We start from the raw sequence: 19,901 nt of genomic DNA, 5'->3' as shown, positions 1-19,901 counted from the left end.
CGAGTTTTGTCTCCCCCTTGTCGCGTTTTCAGAGACAAAAGTCACTTGTAACCACAGACGAAAAAAACTACTTGTACATCGAAATAATCTGTTGTAAAACACAAACACAAAAATATCATTCCAAATCGTGGTCAAAAAAAAAAAAAAGACGTAAGAACACGATCTATTGAATAGTTCTTCACGGCCAGGCGCGAGCAACCATCAGCAAGCATGGCAATACCAAAAGTAGCGAAAAATCCACCTTTTAAACAGTATGCAAAATCATTTAGTGGTCTCTTGCGCCACCTGTAGGGTTAGGGGTTTAAATACACTATATCCGTCTCGCATGTTATTTTACCGTCGTTGACAGGATTGATACGAAAATCACGAAAACTGCAATAAAATAAATACGTCAGGTGTACAATAAATCAAAATTTATGAATTAGTAGTCAATATTTACATATTTTGTAATTTTGAGTCACGTGCTTTCAAGTTCTTTGGCTACTTAATGCAAAGGTTTAGAAATGACGGCAAAGTTGCATTTGGAACGTCTGCCTGTTTTAAGAACCTAGGAAATATTTAACATTCATACTGTTTTTTTTTCCCTATGCTTTCTCTTTGATGTAAAAACAAAAACTATCAAAAAATTACATATAATGTAATATGTGGCACAAGGGTTAAAGAAAAAACACCCGAAGAACTATTCACTTGATTGTGTTCTTAACGTCTTTTTCTGGCCACAACTTGGGATGATATTTTTGTGTTTGTGTTTTACAACAGATTATTTCGATGTACAAGTAGTTTTTTCCATCTGTGGTTACTAGTGACTTTTGTCTCTGAAAACGCGACAAGGGAGAGACCAGTGGCGCCTCCAGAATTTTTTCATAGGGGTGGCCAGACGGGGCCACTTAAAATCTTGGGGTGGCCAAAACTAAAAGCCATAATTTCAGGTTTTCATTATATTATTGCAGTAAAAAGGTCAAGGGGAAAACTATCAGAAAGACTTAAGGACACGGCTACTGATATACTTTGGTGTATTGTGTAATATTTGATGTTACTAATGATTTAATGTGCATCGTCCATAATTGTCCAGTCAACATTTTGAGTTCCGCAACAATTCTGTTTTATTGTGTTATGTATATATTAGGCATAAGGTGTACATTTAACTAGAGGTGTCAAACGATTAAATTTTTTTAATCGAGTTAATCACAGTTTAAGAATTAATTAGTCGTAATTAATTGCAATTCAAACCATCTCTAAAATATGCCATATTTTTCTGTAAATTATTGTTGTAATGGAAAAATAAGACAAGATGGATATATATATTCAACATACTGTACATAAGTACTGTATTTGTTTATTATAACAATAAATCCCCAAGATGGCATTAACATTATTAACATTCTTCCTGCGAAAGGGATCCACGGATAGAAAGACTTGTAATTCTTAATGGATAAATGTGAGTTTGTATATTGTGACTAAATATTGCCATCTCGTGTATTTGTTGAGCTTTCAGTAAATGATACTGTAGCGACTTAACTGTTCTGCCCAAATGCACGATGGAAAGTGGTGCAACCATGACTGTGTGTGTTGACTGCAAATGGTATAACTTCTCTGCGTTGGGTAAACTAAAGGGTGTTAAGAAAAACATCAACTCCTGTCGCTTCCCCACGTCGATTCCCACAATATTTATAGTTGATGTGGGAGAGATGACAAAGCTTCTGCCAATTAAAAGCACGGCCCCAATGAATGCTTTTATCTACTCCACTCACTTGACACTGACTCTGTATAGAAGTAAAACGGCGCCATTGTAGGCTGTTTGCGGCAATGCGTGAATGAGTCGTACTGCGAATGCGTTAATTGCGATAAATATTTTCACGTGATTATTTTTTTTTTTTTAAATTACCGCCTGTTAATGCAATAAATTTGACAGCCCTACATTTAACTAAACAAAATAAATGCATTCATTTGGGATGAAATGCATAATTCATGCTACAACAATCTAACGATATCCTGGCAAGCGGGGTGGCCAGTGGGGTGGCCAACCAATTTATAGGGGTGGCCACGGCCACCTCTGGCCACCCCCTGGTGGCGCCACTGTAAGAGACAAAACTCGTGAGGTTGTAATTGGTTGTTTTTAACCTCTAGCAAAGAAAAAACACCCGTAGAACAAAAAAATCATTTGTAAATGACAAAAAAAAACACTTGTAAAACATTTTTTTTACATTGTGTTTTTTTCATGTTTATTTCACAACGCAAAATTTGGAAACACAAGTTGTTGTTTATTTGTTTTACAAGTTAAAATTAGTCATTTTACAGGTATTTTTTTATTTTAAAACTAGGTTACGAGTATCTTTTTTGGCTCATAAAACCCGAAAAGAATGTGACAAAACACGTGCACTTGTAATTGGTCATTTTTAACCCGTAGTGAAGAAAAAACACCTGTAGAACAAAAAAAAAAAATACTTGCAAACAGAAAAAAACAACTTGTACAACAATTTATTCCTTCAAGTTTTTATCATGTTTATTTTACACGATTCAGGGTGATACGATCCGATTATTGAACGATGATCGCTGTATTGACGATAATCGGGGTTATTGCGATTATCGATGCATCGTGCATTACTACTTAATACAGTAGCCAAACAAATGTATGTCCATTATTTATTTAAAATATACTAATGATCCGGGGTGAAAGTGGCTAGAAATTCTTGCAGGAACTCCCCGACGAGAAGGTTGCCACGGAGCCAGAAATTTTGTTTATTTGTTTATTTTCTCTTTTTTTGGGGGTGGGGGGCAAACCTCCTTATACTACTGAAATGCAAAGAAAATTGTTTTGGCACAGTTATTTCTATAACAAATACAAAAACTGATTTTCACTCAAAATTGTATTTTTTCAATGATTTGCAAAATAAAAGTTAACAAAAACAGCAATAAATACAGCAAATAAAACTAAATATCATAAATAAGCCTCCTCAATTCTTTCCTTGCTCGTAAAGATTTGATTCATTTTCTGTTGCATCGCCCTTTTTTTTGTCGCATCATTTCAAAAAACTTTTTTGTATTTGTTGCTGTTCCGGAAAACATGCGCTAGCTAATTATCTCTGCTGATCAGATGTCAGTTTGTCAGCCAATTGAACGGATAAATGAGTCCAGGCGTTAACTGCAGCAGCTAGGAAAACCTCCATGCCGTCTGTGGAATAAAATAAATAATAAATATCGGTTGAAACGGATTACGCTACACAAGCACTTTATCATGCTTGTTATTAACACTTGTGCATGTAAAGCTGATGTTGGTAGATTGTTTTCTTCTTGGAGATGAAATGCATGTGTGGCAGCTAAGCATTTGCAAAAAAAATGTTTACATAACGTCTTGACAGTTGCCGTCATATTTTTAGAATCGAAGCACTGCGTACCGGAACTGTGTTCCTGCCCTGAATCTTATACCGGAACTGCGTTCCTGACCGTTCTGGCCCACTTTCACCCCTGCAAATGATTCAACAGGAACTATGGAAACATGGCCATACAACAAAAAGCTGCCCTCAAGCTGCTTTTTCTTTATTTTTTACAAGAAAGTGTAAAAACATTAACCATTTTATTTATTTTTTACAAGAACGTGCAAAAACCATAAAGTTAGAAGGGAAAAACATCGTTTTTGAACCTTTATGAATTGTAATCGAATCGTCACGTGTCGAATCACGATGCATGTAATAATCGATTTTTTTGGAACTCCTCTAACGCACGGCTTGCTTTTCTTGGTCTTTTTGCCTCATTAACTCATTAATTTCTTCTGTTAGGTCATACTCAACAAAGATTCATTGAATTCTTTTCCAAAACGCCACTGGGACAGTACATAAGCGAAGAAGCACCACAGGTGCAGTCGGAGTTCTTTCAGTTGTACCTGCAGGATTTTCTCATCTTGACAATGAACATCAGCCGTCAGGAGGACCTAGAGGTGTTGAAATGATACGTTTGCAAATCCGATGACGTTTGTGTGTCCACGTGTATTTATTGACGTGCTTTGATTGCTGCAGCTTCTGCATTTAGCTTTAAACAGCTGCGTTGATGAACTCCGCTCGCAATTGGACGGCGTGGACACGGTTCCGTCGCTTCCGTGGGTCCACGTTGCCTACCACCAGTTCAAGAACCGACTGCAAAACCTCTCCCGAATGGTCTCCCTTGAACCGCAGGTGACCGGCAACCTCATCAGTCCAGATTTCAGCAACGGAGATGAGCTGGTGAGATCTATAGTTTTTTTTTTTGTTGTTTTTTTTTTTTGGGGGGGGTGACACAAGATACTGATTTCGATACCCAGCTACGCGGTATGGGCCTGATGTCGATACAGTAGTCCTGATAACATGCTTTTTGAAAAACCGAAAACAAATTTTAGTTTTTAAAAATGTTATTTCCTAAAAGTGCTATATAGAATTTTTTGTGTTAATTTATAAAATACTTTTCTACCCCATGCATGCTCTACAATGCCTTGATAAGTACGCAGAGTAGAGGATCGATTTTAAGCCCAAAATGTCAATTATTTACGTTCGAGTGGGGCCGGACATCTAACTTTTTCTAATAAATATATATTTATATATGTATCCTAAAACGATGTATGGATTTTAAACTAAGGAATACTTGTTGTAAAACAAATAATTTGGATAAAACAGAGAAGGCGCTGTGCATGCCTGCGTTCGTGAACGCTGTGGCCCCGCCCTCTTTTTAATCTTCCCCTCCCGCCCTGGTGCCCTCCGCGGGTTCGTATCCAGGTATTTCCTTTTTGAGATGGTGCAGCAAGAAGTGAAAAACAAACTAAAGACAAGGGAATTGAAAAGGCAGACATGCACTGCTAGGAGTGGGATATGGAAAGCCTTCAAATTGATTGTTGATGATGCTATCATAGACTTCATAATAGTATAGATGGGACATGGGGCACGGGGCCGATTAATAGGGGGCCTATCTTGGTCAAAGCTGACCAAGTGGAAACACAAAAAAACTTTTTACGTTGAAAATTCTTCTGAACAAATGTGTAAATCCCCGAATTCCTTATAGAAATGGACGTAAAACAGTCTAGATTCTAGGTTAAAAGCAAAAATTTACCAATAGTTAGCGTTTATTTTACGTAAATATGTGGAAGCACAATGCTAGTCTGTTAGTGAATGTAGCTAGCAGCCGCCTTACGTAAACAGAGCTTTTCCGGTGAAAATTCTTGTGAATAAATGCTTAAATCACTTAATTCTTTATAGATATGGACGCGAAAGAGTCTCTATTTTTTGTTAAAAGCAACAACAAAAAAACATGCAGTAAGTGTTTATTTTACATAAATATGTGGAAGTACAATGCTAGTCTCTTAGTGAATGTAGCTAGCATCGGCCTGATGTAAACAGGGCTTTTCCGGTGTAAATTATTGTGAATAAATGCTTAAATCCCTGCATTCTTTATGGATATGGACGTAAAACAGTCTTGATTCTTGGTTAAAAGCAAGGGGAAAAAAAGAAAAAATTACGTAAATATGTTGAATGTGGTGCTCGTTTTTAAATCATTGTGGCGCCTTACCACAATAAAGAGCTTTTTACGTTGAAATTCTTGTGAATAAATGCTTAAATCCCTGAATTCTTTATAGATATGGGTGTAAAACACTCGATTCTTTGTTAAAAGAGCAAAGAACCGGACAGTTAGCATTGATTTTACGTAAATATTGCGAACTATGATGCCAATGCCGTAACAGCTAACTCCCATTGAATTTTTTTGTGTCGGCTTTGCTGAATGTAAACGAATGTGGCCAAATGTATAGAAAAAAATAGTTTTCGTGATGCTTTCATTTGAGTTTGCAAGTGTTTAGTTAAATGCATCATGTAAATAGCAATTTCCCTGTCTTTAAGGTTGTCGACGTGTATGCTGCTCTTGCTTGCCTGGAGCACCTGGGACCGCCGGAACCCGGACAATTGGTGACAGATTCACAAAGACAAGCCTGGGTGAGACGGGTCAACAAACTCAAGATTCCCATTGAACTGGTCTGCTCTGAGAACAGTGTGAGAGGCTACAAAGACAGAAGCAAGATAATCGTCAACAATGTCAGGTAAGCCAGGGTGAATTGTAAGCGCTTATGAGAAAAGGTTGTTTAATTTTTATCCTTGAAATTTTCAGATCGCAGTGGAATCGGCTGTTTTCGCTGTCGTTATTTGCGGAGCACTTTGAAACGCAACAGTGTGAGATGACGACGTTAATCGTGAAGCATATGCTACTAATCAACGAGGTGGGCGAGGGGTTTTTGTCAGTTTTGAACAGATAAAGTCAGGAGGCATACAAAAAAGGAATTCAACTTTTTCTTTCGCAGGCTCTCAAACACAATTCTGACCTTAAAACTCAGCAGCCGTTCGAGGCGATGATTCGCTTGCTGAAAAACTGTAAAGATGAAGCCGTCTTTGGAATCTTCAGGTAAGCTTTGGCGGCAAAAATCTTCAATGGCGTTCTCTGAGACTTGCTCGTCATTTTCACTCGATCCAGGTTTACGTCGCTTCCTTGGTGCGCGGTGTGTCGGGGAGACCCGCAAGATCCCGTCTGTCTGCCGTGCGAGCACATCTTCTTCTGTGCCTCGTGTATTAATAAGTGCTTGGTCCCCTGCCAGATGAATATCTGTCCTCACTGTAATCAGGAAGTTCCCGAGGACTTTACCCCAGTTCCCTCTGAGGATTTACGGTTGGTGAAGAAACATCAATGAATTCATTTCACTTTACAATGTGAGTGCTGGTGTTCACAGCCCTGAAAACTTGAAATGAATCCCAAAATTTCATGGCTTCACGCCCATGAAAAATCAAGCCACTTTGGTCAAAACAAGTTATTTACAGTAGGCTAACAGTGTAAAATAGTGAATATATATGGTGGAAAACACAGACAAGGCTGAAAAATCCGTTTCTGCTCTTGCACCCCTCTTTAAAATAAACTGCTGTATTTTAAGCTAAAACAACTCTTGTGTTTGATAGAGCGATATGTCTATATCCTGCAATAGCAGATTGATTACGCAATAAGCCCCCAAACTATTTTTAATTTGTCCGTTTTACCCTGGAAACCACTGTTTACAGACGTCCGCAACCGCTTTTGCTTCAACTTAGCCATAAAAAGTAGGTAAGTAATTGTATTATTATTCAAAATGTCTGTCATTTTTGGCTTTGAATCATTAATTGATGTCAAATATTTTGTTTAAAAAAATAAAACGACTTTAAAAAATTATTCACTCACATATCTTAAACTTTTAAACAAATTACGTCACAATGAAAAAATTGGCGTCTGTAAAAAAAGTCAAGGATATCTACCTCATAACTATAGCTTAATTGTATTTTTTTCGTTACTGTCGTATTTTCCCCAATATTTTAGATGATGAATAATCGATTCAAACAAAGAAAATTGAAAAAAAATATTGAAAAGGCTAAATGGACTTCTCGACCACTCCGTGTTGTCTGCGATTTCTGCATCGTGACTCTTTTTATATGACCATGTTTCACCCATTAAATCCCAAAAAATCCAGCTGTGGCCATTCACAGCTGTGTCTTGTCACTCAGCGATTCACGCTACATGGAGTTTTTTGATCGAAACAAGGTAAGTACGCGATAATACTTCGCTAAAGTCGTGGCGTCTGTAATTCTGCTGTCGCATGCTCTCACCTCCAGATAGGGTTTTGCTGTTTAAAAAATATTTTTTCTTTCAAAAAAATAGAGATTTTAAGCTTTCCAATGATGTATCTCACATGCATATAGGACAATTTTGAAATTTGGCCAAATTGGGGGTCTCAGAGCGGAACTTCAAGTCACCTGAGTGTTTTCCGCCATATATGGTGAAAAACCCTTCAAAACATTGACAATAAACTAGTTCAGTTTGTTAGTCAATTGACTTGAAGTAAAAACGAGCGTAGACCTCAACTTCTGCACTTTTAAATGAAACCAACAGCGGCACGTGGGTAACGTAATTACGGCAAGACGGGGCTTCAAAGATGATATGCGTAAACTAGGGGTGCACCATATCCATTTCTTGAAACCGATATCGATAACTTCCTGTTCCTCAAAGCCGATATCGATAACCGATAATAAATATATAATTTTTTTAATGTATAACCTGAGTTTTTGAGCACCTGGAGGTTAAAAAAAACAACAACAAAAAAACTAGTGGTGGATTCAACATAGATTTGCCTTTGATCTCATCAGATTTTTCATAATGACATGAACAAAACAGTGCAGTTCACTTCTGCACTGCCCGACAGCCAGCTAAGAATGAATGCACTTCCATAAACCACAAGGCTTGGTCTTTTCTTGCTTTTATGGGAAGACACTCGTCTTAATATTGAGAAAGTACAACAGAAAAATACATATATTCAATACTCAACAACAAACTGCACAATAAACTTATATATACAACTATTATATGTATAGCATAGCACACTAGCTTGAGCTACTAAAGCAGGGGTGTCCAAAGTTTTTGCAAAGGGGGCCAGATTTGGCGTGGTAAAAATGTGGGGGGCCGACCTTGGCTGACGTCCTTTACGTAGAACCTTTACGAAGATTTAAGCGAAATTTAGCTAGCCATTCAGTGTGTCACATTTGCTTTATTATTTTTTTTAATGAATAATTTCAACAATCTCCCAACTAGTCTTTGTGGCGTTCTCTTTCGACTCTCAGGCTCTTGCGAAATACTACTTCTGTGAAACTAAACTAGCTTCAAGTTGCTTCAATTTCTCACTGCGTATCTTCCCTGTAATCTTGTCATACATGTCAGCGTGTCTTGTTTGGTAATATCGCCTCACATTGAAATCTTTAAAAACAGCAACTGTCTCTTTGCAAATAAGGCAAGACACAGTTGTTGCGTATTTGAGTGAAGAAATAGTCCAATTTCCACCTATCCTTGAAGCGTCGGCCGTCACAACTTTCTTTTTTTTGTTGATTGTCACCATTTTAGAAAATGGAAGTAATGGGTCACACGGAGTAATGCTGCTTAGCCCTTAAATACCTGCAACATGAAGCAATTATCAGAGAATCACAAAATTTGAAAAATAAGGTCCTAATGAAACCTTTTTTTTTTCAAATTTGTAAAACGAAATTTCAAAATGAATATGTGTAAAAAGCGGTCTAATATCTATAACCCGTGCTAAATCATGTTTTTTTCCCTCATGGAACCTGCAGATGCATGTGTTTACTTGCATCTATATATATATATATATATTTTTTTTTTTTCAAAAAGAAATGTCAAAATTCTAAATTAGTCTCAAAATCACGAAATTTTAGGTGTATCAAATGTGATACATTTGGCGATAAAGGGTTAAAGTGCTGCTGCCTTTTAGTGGGTAAATGAGGAGCAGCATTTCGTGTGTAAGCTATTTCATATGCTGGTTGCAGTACTGCTGACTAATTTCTTAAGTCTGTGTGTGGGCCAGATGTGATTGATTTTATGACAGAGGCTAGGGGCCAGATGAAATTTGACCACGGGCCGCATTTGGCCCCCGGGCCGGACTTTGGACATGTCTCTACTAAAGCATTGGCTGGCTTCTATAACGCAGCTTATGAAGTTGTGTACATATGACCCTTCACCACAGAAGTAAACATATATTGCACATCCATATGTTATAGTAATCATAAAATACTTATATATATTTCCGAGGCAGAAACGTAACAGAAAGCATTCATGACTATCTAAAAAAAAAGTGCAATTAGTGTTTATTTTACACAAATATGTGGAAGTACAATGCTAGTCTGTTAGTGAATGTAGCTAGCATCCGCCTGATGTAAACAGGGCTTTTCCGGTGTAAATTATTGTGAATAAATGCTTAAATCCCCGAATTCTTTATGGATATGGACGTAAAACAGTCTTGATTCTTGGTTAAAAGCAAGAAAAAAAACCCCAAAAAACGGGCGGTATAATTTACGTACAGTGCCTTGCAAAAGTATTTGGCCCCCTTGAATCTTGCAACCTTTCGCCACATTTCAGGCTTCAAACATCTAACTATCTTATCAATGCTACCGCTAGACACCGCAATGTGTAAATGATTGAACCAAACTACTGTAACAAAAAATAGATGCAGTGAATTATTCTGACCAGCAGGTGGGAGCAATGCCCTGCAAATGTTCAACTGATTTCCCATACTAGAAACTGTAAAGCCAGAACAGTACATATTATCGGTCCTATTATAAATGTTATTGGATGTATCGGGATGACGTCGTAATTCCTATTATCGGACCGATAATTATTGGACCGATAATTATCGGACCGATAATTATCATGCACCAGTAGCGTAAACGTGTTGTCGCCGTCACGTCAGTTATTCAAGAATTATTAAGTAAACCAGTGGCATTTAGAAACACCTTTCTGATTTGAATTCAGTTTTTAAAGCCATTGAGAAGTGCACGCCTTTCTTCCATTGACGCTCTTTTTCATTCTGTGTAGGATTCGAGTTGAACGCCACGCTTTGTTTAGGAATCAGTGCAACGCTTTCTTCATCGACTTGGTGTCTAGCGTGTGCTTCAAGGACAACTCTCCCCCGTGCGATGCCGTCATTCACCACTTGCTTTCCTTTCTTATGGTGGAAGCAAGTGCTGCTTCCATTCTCAGCGGTAGGGCAACTCATATGCTACGCTGTTTTGAGATATGAGGCATTGTTCTGGTCTGCGTGTCTTATAAGCTAGTTGAGACTGACTCCAGTTTATTTGCTGATTTCCGCCATCTTATCACAGTCGGTTGTCAAATCAAATGACAGCGCATTCGAAATTCTTATACACACATCTTTTTAGCCGCAAAATGAGTTCTGAACCTAGTCTTTCATTCTTGGCAGGGGATCGACAAACCACGACCAAGGTGCTCTCTCCGTTTGACGACTCGGCGGATAGAAACCCAGTCGTCCGATCGGTCGTGCTCAAACTCCTGCTGAAGTACAGGTGAGGTGCCAGAATGGCAAAACGTCATTTGTTCAGTCACGCGCCATAATTTCATTTTCTCAGTTTCGACGATGTGAAAGATTACCTGCAGCATCACCTGCTGGCCGTCGAGTGGTGTCAGATTTTAGAAGAAAAGGACAAAACCAAACTCTACTGCCTTTACTTGAAGTGCCTGCAGGTAACACGTTCAACTTCTCTACAGATTAAATTCTTGTCATCACGCTCTGATATATACTGTATATATCTAGCAGTAGCCATGTCTTCGGTCGGCAAAAACACTTTTCTATCCCACTTAAGACTTGCTACTAACAGTAAACAATCAGGTTTGCCCATTGGCGGAGTTTTTGACTTTTGGGGCAGGGGGGGCACAACATGTTGATGACCCCGAAACGCAGTGTCAGCAATAAAATTAACTTACAAGAATATTTATAATAATAAGTTGAAAATGAGCGTTTTTTTTTTGTTTTTTTTTTTGGTTCCCCATCATTCTTGAGGGGAATTGTAAATCAGGCTGCTGGCAGGACAGCTATACTTTTCACCAAGATCATCATCCATTGAATATGGTACGCCCGCCGGTGTCGTGCCAATGTAGTTACCTCAGTCAAAAATTTTATCCCCTGGGCGGGGCCATATGGAGGTAGATTTGTGTCTTCATTATTTGATCAAAAAAAATAAGTTACTTTAATAAAAAATAAAAAAGTTGCTTCAATCAAAATATAGATTTTCAAAAAAAAGTTGTTTAATTCAAAACAAAATGTCTTTGAATGCAAAGATAAATTTGAAACTCCCAAAAATGCATTTGAAAGCTATTTTTATTAGATTTTTTTTTTTTCTGATTGGATTCAAATTTGTTTTTTTTTTTTTTTTTTTTTTTTTTGATTGAAGTAATATTGTTTATTGTTTGGGACACATTTTGGCTAGGACATTTGTGTCTTTATTATTCAATCAAAAATTAAGTTGCTTCATACAAAAAATAATATTTTCAATAGAAAAATCACTTCAATCAAAAAAAGAAAAAATTCAATCATAGAAAAAAAGTTTTTGAATGCGAAAATAAATTTGAGAATCAAAAATTTGCATTTGAAAGCTATTTTTATTTGATTTTTTTTTCTGATTTGATTCAATTTTTTTTTTTTTGATTGAAGTAATGTTTTTTGTTTGGGACACATTTTGGCTAGGACATTTGTATCTTTATTATTCAATCAAAAATTAAGTTGCTTCATACAAAAAAATATTTTCAAGAGAAAAATCACTTCAATCAAAAAAAGAAAAAATTCAATCATAGAAAAGTTTTTGAATGCAAAAAAAAAATTTGAGACTCAAAAATTTGCGTTTGAACACTTAATTTTTCATTAAAAAATTTTTGTTTGATTTTAGCAATCCTTTTTGTGTTTGGGCCATATTATGAGTAGGACATTTGTGTCTAAATCATTCAATCCCCCCAAAAAGTTGCTTCAATCAAAAAAAAAAAATAAATAAATAAAGAAAAACAATCATTTGAAAAATAAAATTGCCCTCCCCTATTTTTTAAAATAAAATGTAAATAATATACAAAGCAAATGACCGTGTAAAGTGCTAATCACATGATCTGTTCGAAAAAAAATTTTTGACCCACTGTGAAAACTATATATTTTTTTGTTCATTTTATTCATTTTTGTTGTTTGTTTTGTTGCTTTACAACGTTTATTTGTATAGGAAAGTCAATTACATGCAATGACACTTTTCGGCCACCAAGGGGAGCCTGGCCCCCCTTAAACTCCGCTAATGGGTTTGCCGTTTTCTGGTGCTGATTTTATGTTTGTTTTGTACAACCATGCGTGCCACGTTTAACACAGGCTGCAGTTACGTTTTAGGCCAGAGGTGGGAGTCGCGAGTAAAGAAAAGTGACGGACTGCATCAAGGCGATGATATGTGTTTGTCAGAGAAAAAGAATCACATAGAGCAGGGGTGCCCAAACTTTTTCCTGTGAGGGCCACATAACTTTGATGATAACTGATGAGGGGCCGGGTCAGTTTGTAACAGAAAAAGTGTGACGATTGCAGGAGTGCCTAAATGTAAAAATGTATTGTTTTTCAGAAAGCCACAATCAAATAACTCTTTCTGAATTCTTCACGAAACAAAAGTAAATCAAATAAAAATAATAATATAATATAATATAATATAATATAATATATAGGGCTGTCAAAATTATCACGTTAACGGGCGGTAATTAATTTTTAAAAATAATCATGTTAAAATATTTGACGCATTTAACGCACATTCCCCGCTCAAACAGATTAAAATGACAGCACAGTGTCATGTCCATTTGTTACTTGTGTTTTTTGGTGTTTTGTCACCCTCTGCTGGTGCTTGGGTGCGACTGATTTTATGGGTTTCAGCACCATGAGGATTGTGTTAACTAGTCAATGGCATTAAACAAAGTAAACGCCATTAGAAATGATTGGGAGAATTGGACGTCCATGTCCGTCAATGGCAGCACCCTCCATAAGCGTCAATGCAATCGGGGACATTTGGGGTACACGTCCTATTGATATCTGGTCATTTCCTGTTGATTTGGGGACATTGGTTTTTTTGCCAGTGAAAATGAATGGGAACAAATTTGAACGTCCATGGACGTCAATGGTATCAATTTACATAGGTGCCAATGGAATCTAAGTACATTGGCATCAATAGAATGAAAAAACATGATAAAATGCCATTGGAAATGAATGGGAAGTTTGGACGTCCATGGACGTCAATGGCATCACCCTCCATAAGCAAAGACTTGTAGTTCTTAAAAGATAAATGTTAGTACAAGTTATAGAAATTTTATATTAAAACCCCTCTTAATGTTTTCATTTTAATAAAATTTGTAAAATTTTCAATCTTTCCATGGATCGCTTTAACAGAATGTTAATCATGTTAATGCCATCTTGTTGATTTATTGTTATAATAAACAAATACAGTACTCATGTACAGTATGGTGAATGTATATATCTGTCTTGCGTCTTATCTTTCCATTCCAACAATAATTTACAGAAAGATATGGCATCTTTTATCGATGGTTTGAATTGCGATTAATTACGATTCATTAATTTTTAAGCTGTGATTAACTCGATTAAAAATTTTAATCGCTTGACAGCCCTAAATTAATTACAACAATCTCGCAACTAGCCTATGTGGCGTTCTCTTTCGACTCTCGGCCTCTTGCGAAATACTGCTGCTGTAAATTTAAACTAGCTTCAATTTCTCGCTACGTATCTTCCCTGTAATCTTGTCGTTCATGTCAGCGTGTCTTGTTTGTTAATATCGCCTCACATTGAACTCTTTAAAAACAACGACAGTCTCTTTGCAAATGACGAAGACACAGTTGTTGCATATTTTAGAGAAGAAATACAGTAGTCCAATATCCACCTATCCTTGGAGCGTCGGCCGTCACAGTCAACTTTTTTGTTGTTGTTGATTGTCGCCATTTTAGAAATGGGGAATAAAGGGTAACGCAGGGTAATGTTGCTTAGAGTGCTGCTGCCTTTTTGTGGGTAAATGAGGAGCAGCATTTAGTGTGTAAGCTACTTCATATGCTGGTAGCAGTACTGCTGACCAATTTATTAAGTCTGTGTGCGGGCCAGATGTTATTGATTTTATGACAGAGGCTGGGGGACAAATAAAATTTGACCACGGGCCGCATTTGGCCCCCGGGCTGGACTTTGGACATGTCTGACATAGAGTATTAAATATATGCTACAACTATTTTCTTGAAAATCTACAAATCTCTTCTTTGTTTTCAGTGTGGATCCAACACTACTGCGTAAATATGAGCATGGGTTATGTTTTTTCTTTGATGTCAAACTTAACAACCAAACAGTGCTGATGAAACAATATTTGGGATTGGCTCATAAAGGCAAAAGCATGCACTGCGAGTGATGCTAATTTAACGAATGGTGTGTCAGTCTACATCAGCCAGTCATACATCGCATGCTTTGGATGGTTGTAAAATGCCTAACTCACAGCTTGAGGCTGGATACTACCCTAATAAGCCATTTATTGTGCTGTCACAAACTTTAATGATTTAAAATGTCACATCCCCTGGCCGTTTTGTCCTGTTAAGATGGTCAACGAACCTGATGTTCTGGGGAATACAGCCTGGGACATTTCTGCAGAAAAAGTACACTGCAGATTTTTCATGTTATAATCTGACTAATTTTCTTAAATCTTGTCAAATAAATTTCTCCCGCCTTGTTTTGAGTGTTAAGAATGGTTAACAGATTAATTATGCGCCAGATTATTCCATTTACCGTATTTTCCGCACTGTAACGCGTACCGCATTTTAAGGCGTAGCTTGTATTATGGCCTATTTTAAAACTTTTTTCGTATATAAGGTGTAAGGCATTATAAGGTGCATAAGCATAGACCAGGGGTGTCCAAACTTTTTGCAAAGGGGGCCAGATTTGGTGCGGTAAAAATGTGGGGGGCTGACCTTGGCTGAGGTTCTTTACGTACAACAACAATGTATTTAAACAAATTTTAGCAAGCCATTGTTTTGCATTTGTTTTTTTATTTTAATTTCAACAATCTTAACCATGTGTTTTGGTTCATTTGAAACACGCATATAACATGCAGTTGAATATTCACTTAACTTTTTTTTTTCTTAAACAAACTAGCTTCAAGTTGCTTCAATTTCTCGTAGCGTTCCTTCCCTGCAATCTTGTCGTACATGTCAGAGTGTCTCGTTTGGTAATGTCGCTTGACATTGAACTCTTTAAAAACAGCCACTCTCTCCTGGCAAGTGAGGCAGACACAGTTGTTGCGTATTTCAGTAAAGAAATACCGTATTGGCCCGAATATAAGACGGCCCTGATTATAGGACGACCCCCTCTTTTTCAAGACTCAAGTTTGAAAAAATACTTTTTGAACACCAAATTATTTTTTATACAAAAAATAATTACAGTACATCTTAAACAAATGATTAAAACAATATATTTGAGAGAAAAAGCATGTTATTTTGCCTCATTCAAATCTTAATATCTGAACATTTAAATATGTAAACTAAAGTGCCATCGCATTCGTAAATGAATGGCTTCTGGGTTTTTAAATGTAAATAAACCGATCTATTGTGATAAAACAACAAAATTGCAATAACTGCATTAGCCATCAAAGTGAAGTCTAACTGTAACTGTAGTCTTGAAAAGAATCTGAATAAGGAAAAACATTGCAATAAAATAATGCAAACTGGTTAAACTTGAGGGTAGCTGGGATCTGTCATGACAGAACATCGCTTCAATGATATCTGGTGCCATCTAGCGTCGTGAATGGGTATAATGTCTAGACCGCGAATATAAGACGACCCCCACTTTTCCAGTCTTATTTCAATGCAAAAATATATTCGGGCCAATACGGTAGTCCAATTTACACCTACCCTTGAAGCGACGGCCTTCACGGTCAACTTTCCCTTTTTTTGTTTATTGTCGCCATTTTAGAAAATTGGGGGTGAAGCGTCACACAGAGTGATGTCACTCACAGTGCTGCTGCCCTCTAGTAGGTAAATGAGGAACAGCATTTACCGTATTTTTCGGACTACAAGTCGCTCCTGAGTATAAGTCGATCCAGCTATAAAATGCCCAACGAAGAGAAAAAAAACATATACAAGTCGCACCGGAGTATAAGTCGAATTTTTGGGGGAAATTTACTTGATAAAATCCAACACATAGAACAGACATGTCATCTTGAAAGGCAATTTAATATAAAAATACAATAGAGAACAACATGCTAAATAAATGTACAATGTACAGTGCATGAACAACGAAATGTGACTATACTGTCCTACGCTACGGCCTGTCCTGGCTATACAGCGAACTCCCAAAAGACAATGCTGGACGTCCGTATAATTTGCTGAATCAATTTGGTCCTCGAAAGAAAACAGGTTCGCATCAACGTAAATAAATGATAATTAGGTACTATTAGTAATAAGTAACTGGTTAGCATGCGTTCGCTATCATTAGCACATCGTTCAAACAACCACACAACTGGCTCTAAGTGTCCGATCGCGGGTGGAAAACACACAACAACAACAGAAAAGATGATACACGCAGGCGTTGCCTCTGTAGAGATGATTTAAAAGCATAAACAATGAAAGTAGGTTCGCATCCGTCTATTTTCTCTAGCTAACTCGCCCACTCACTCACTCAGAGCTACGTAGCTGTCCGTCTTCTTCTGGCGTGTCACGTAAACAAGTGCGAGTGCGCCCTCACGTGGGCGTGAAAGCGCCACAAACTAAATGCATCCATTTCAAGATAAAAAAGTCAATAATACAATTGAACATACACTGCCAAAGGCAGAACGCGAACGTGGCCATAGCTATAAAGAGTTATTCAGATAACTATAGCATAAGAACATGCTAACAACTTTACAAAACCATCAGTGTCACTGCAAAACACCAAAATAACATGTGAAATTATATCATAATGTGTTAATAATTCCACACATAAGTCGCTCCTGAGTATAAGTCGCACCCCCAGCCAAAATATGAAAAAAAAACGCGACTTATAGTCCGAAAAATACGGTAGTATAAGCTACTTCATATGCTGCTCAATTTATTAAGTCTAGGTACGGACGTTATGGGTTTTATGACAGAGGCTGCGGGCCGGATGAAATTTGACCACGGGCCGCATTTTGCCCTCGGGCCGGACTTTGGACATGTCTGGCATAGACGCTTCACTAGAAGCTGGGGTTATGTTATGCATCCATTGGCTGGAGCAGCGCTCTGAGTTGCTGTGGGACCTGTTGTGACTCAATATCGATTCATACATAAACCGCACCGGATTATAAGGCGCACTGTCTGTGCTTTTGAAAAAAATGTAAGGCTTTTAGTGCGGAAAATACGGTACTTTTAAGTTAATACAGTGTTACCTCGACATACTATCGCGTATAAATGCGATCGTTTCGCCATCCGACGTAAAATTTGACTCTATGTCAATTTGACATATGACAACATGCTCGAAATACGACCATTAATGACGGTGTCACAATTTCAGGGCAGGTTTTCTTGGGTGAGAAATCAACATGGGCCCCAAGAAGGTTACTTGCAGGTGGTGAAAAAAGGTGACGCTTAGCATTTAAATTAAGATGGAAATGATAGAAAAATATGAGCTTGATGTGTGCGTCAGTGAACTGGCTCGACAATATTGTTTTGTATAATATTGCAATATTTCAGACGACTTACGGCAAATAGTGATTAAATAATGAGCTATATACTTTTAGACATCATTTTAAATTATACAAATTTAGGGCTGTCCCAAACGACTAATTTCCTCCCGATTAGTCAGCCGACTATTTTTACGATTAGTCGACTAATCAAAAAATGTATTTATTTATTTTTTACTACTTTAATAATGATTTTTTTGTTCAAGCTTATTAATTCACAAAAAAACATTTCGGAACACCTAAATTCTTTATTAACGTGTAAATAAATAACATAAATACCAATAATAAATCACAAACAATGAGGTCAAATGCTGATGGCATTAACTAGAGCAAAAAATGTAAACGGAATTACTGTGACTTCACCTCTTTAACAGGAGTCAAAACAATTCTTACTCTTTTTGTGGTATGTCATTGTCTATATATTTCTAAATGTTAAAATGAATTGCAATGTCCCGGACAACCATTTTCAGAATACTTTGTGTGAGTTCAGATGCTTTTTCTGGTGTGCATGCTGCATTTTTGGGGGATGGGAAAAACTGTTCAACTTTTGTTTTTTGTTTTTTTAACCTGAAAATAGATAAAGTAGAGGGCACACTGAAGTATTACCACAATTATTTTGAATGAAAGGCACACATACCCACAGTAACAAAAATTAAATATATAGTATTAATTTTATAGTATACTACTATATGTAAAACTTTATAATATTAAATAACTAACATTAGTGCAGTCATGGATTACAGTAAGCAGGCCAGTTGTGTTTCCATATATATTTTTATTATATTATGTATATACAGGATATATATGTATATATTTTCCCCAAGTGGGAGCTTCCATGATCCTAATAAATTTAATAATAATTTTTAAAAAATTATAATTATATTAATTATTAAATAAAAATGCACGTTGAAACGACGCACATAAAGGCAACTTTCATTTAAAAACTCGTTAGAAAGTTGTATGGACTTAGATCCGCTAGCTTGTTGTTTCTTGTTGTCTTCGAAATTTACACTCGGGTGACGGCGCTTCAAGTGTTCGTTCATAGCCGACGTGCTACCGTGGTTGCGAGCTCAGCTTAGCAAATAGTACAAAAAGTGGCACCCTCCATATTTTCCTTGAAATAATTCCAGGCTCTGGCTATTCTGGTCCGCTTTTTTGGCTTTATGCTGCTTTCACGTGTTACCAACTCTGCCCTTTTTGGAAATTGGCGGTGTTTTCAACTCTTCACCGGCTCGTTGTTGTCTGTTCGTCTGGGTTCGTCCGATTTCCTCCTCAGGAAGGCGGCGGCATGCATAAAAACACCGAGGCGTCAGATGGCTCTTTATGGATACTTTTATTGACCAAAACAAAAACGTGGGGGATGAAGCCACTCAACTCGGCGCTACCCGCGCACTTTTCCAACTCACCGATCTCGCTCGCTCGCCCACTTTCTTCCTCTTTGCTCAATCTGACAACGCCGGTCACATTGATATAACAGCGGCCCCCTTGGGGGTGCCAGTAATAACCGCTTGTATCGCGAGCGCCCGCCATTCTAAACTTCATCCGCATGTAATTTTTTTTAACCCGTCGACGATATGTTTTGCCTGTCGACGCATTTACGTCATCGATGACGTCGACAACGTCGACTAGTCGGGACAGCTCTATACAAATTAGAACGTATGTTTAAATCTTTCAAAAAAAATCTCATTTGCAATACATGGTGGCTTATATTTTGGTGTGGCGGTGCACCACAATCTTTTCCGTGTTGGGGAAACCCGCTTATGTAAAACTGTCTGAACACAAGGACAGTTGGATACATACCCAACAGTAGAAGTCTCTCTTAGCCAATTGGAT

At 37.3% G+C, this 19,901-nt stretch overlaps 1 protein-coding gene across 7 annotated transcripts in view; it reads left to right on the top strand.

Moving 5' to 3' along the window:
• The window catches only part of LOC130931692 (E3 ubiquitin-protein ligase rnf213-alpha-like), a 148,551-nt gene that overhangs the window by 86,775 nt on the left and 41,875 nt on the right, over window positions 1-19,901 (top strand). For all 7 annotated transcript variants that reach the window (XM_057860663.1, XM_057860659.1, XM_057860658.1 and 4 more), the window contains 9 exons: window positions 3,777-3,934; window positions 4,014-4,217; window positions 5,856-6,052; window positions 6,121-6,229; window positions 6,311-6,411; window positions 6,481-6,672; window positions 10,402-10,568; window positions 10,787-10,889; window positions 10,953-11,067. In XM_057860663.1, the coding sequence (XP_057716646.1) occupies window positions 3,777-3,934; window positions 4,014-4,217; window positions 5,856-6,052; window positions 6,121-6,229; window positions 6,311-6,411; window positions 6,481-6,672; window positions 10,402-10,568; window positions 10,787-10,889; window positions 10,953-11,067 (1,346 nt within the window). The remainder of the gene's footprint in view (window positions 1-3,776; window positions 3,935-4,013; window positions 4,218-5,855; window positions 6,053-6,120; window positions 6,230-6,310; window positions 6,412-6,480; window positions 6,673-10,401; window positions 10,569-10,786; window positions 10,890-10,952; window positions 11,068-19,901) is intronic.

This window comes from Corythoichthys intestinalis, chromosome 16 (assembly GCF_030265065.1).
Source record: "Corythoichthys intestinalis isolate RoL2023-P3 chromosome 16, ASM3026506v1, whole genome shotgun sequence".
NCBI lineage: Eukaryota > Metazoa > Chordata > Actinopteri > Syngnathiformes > Syngnathidae > Corythoichthys > Corythoichthys intestinalis.
This window is presented reverse-complemented; position numbering and strand designations above follow the sequence as displayed.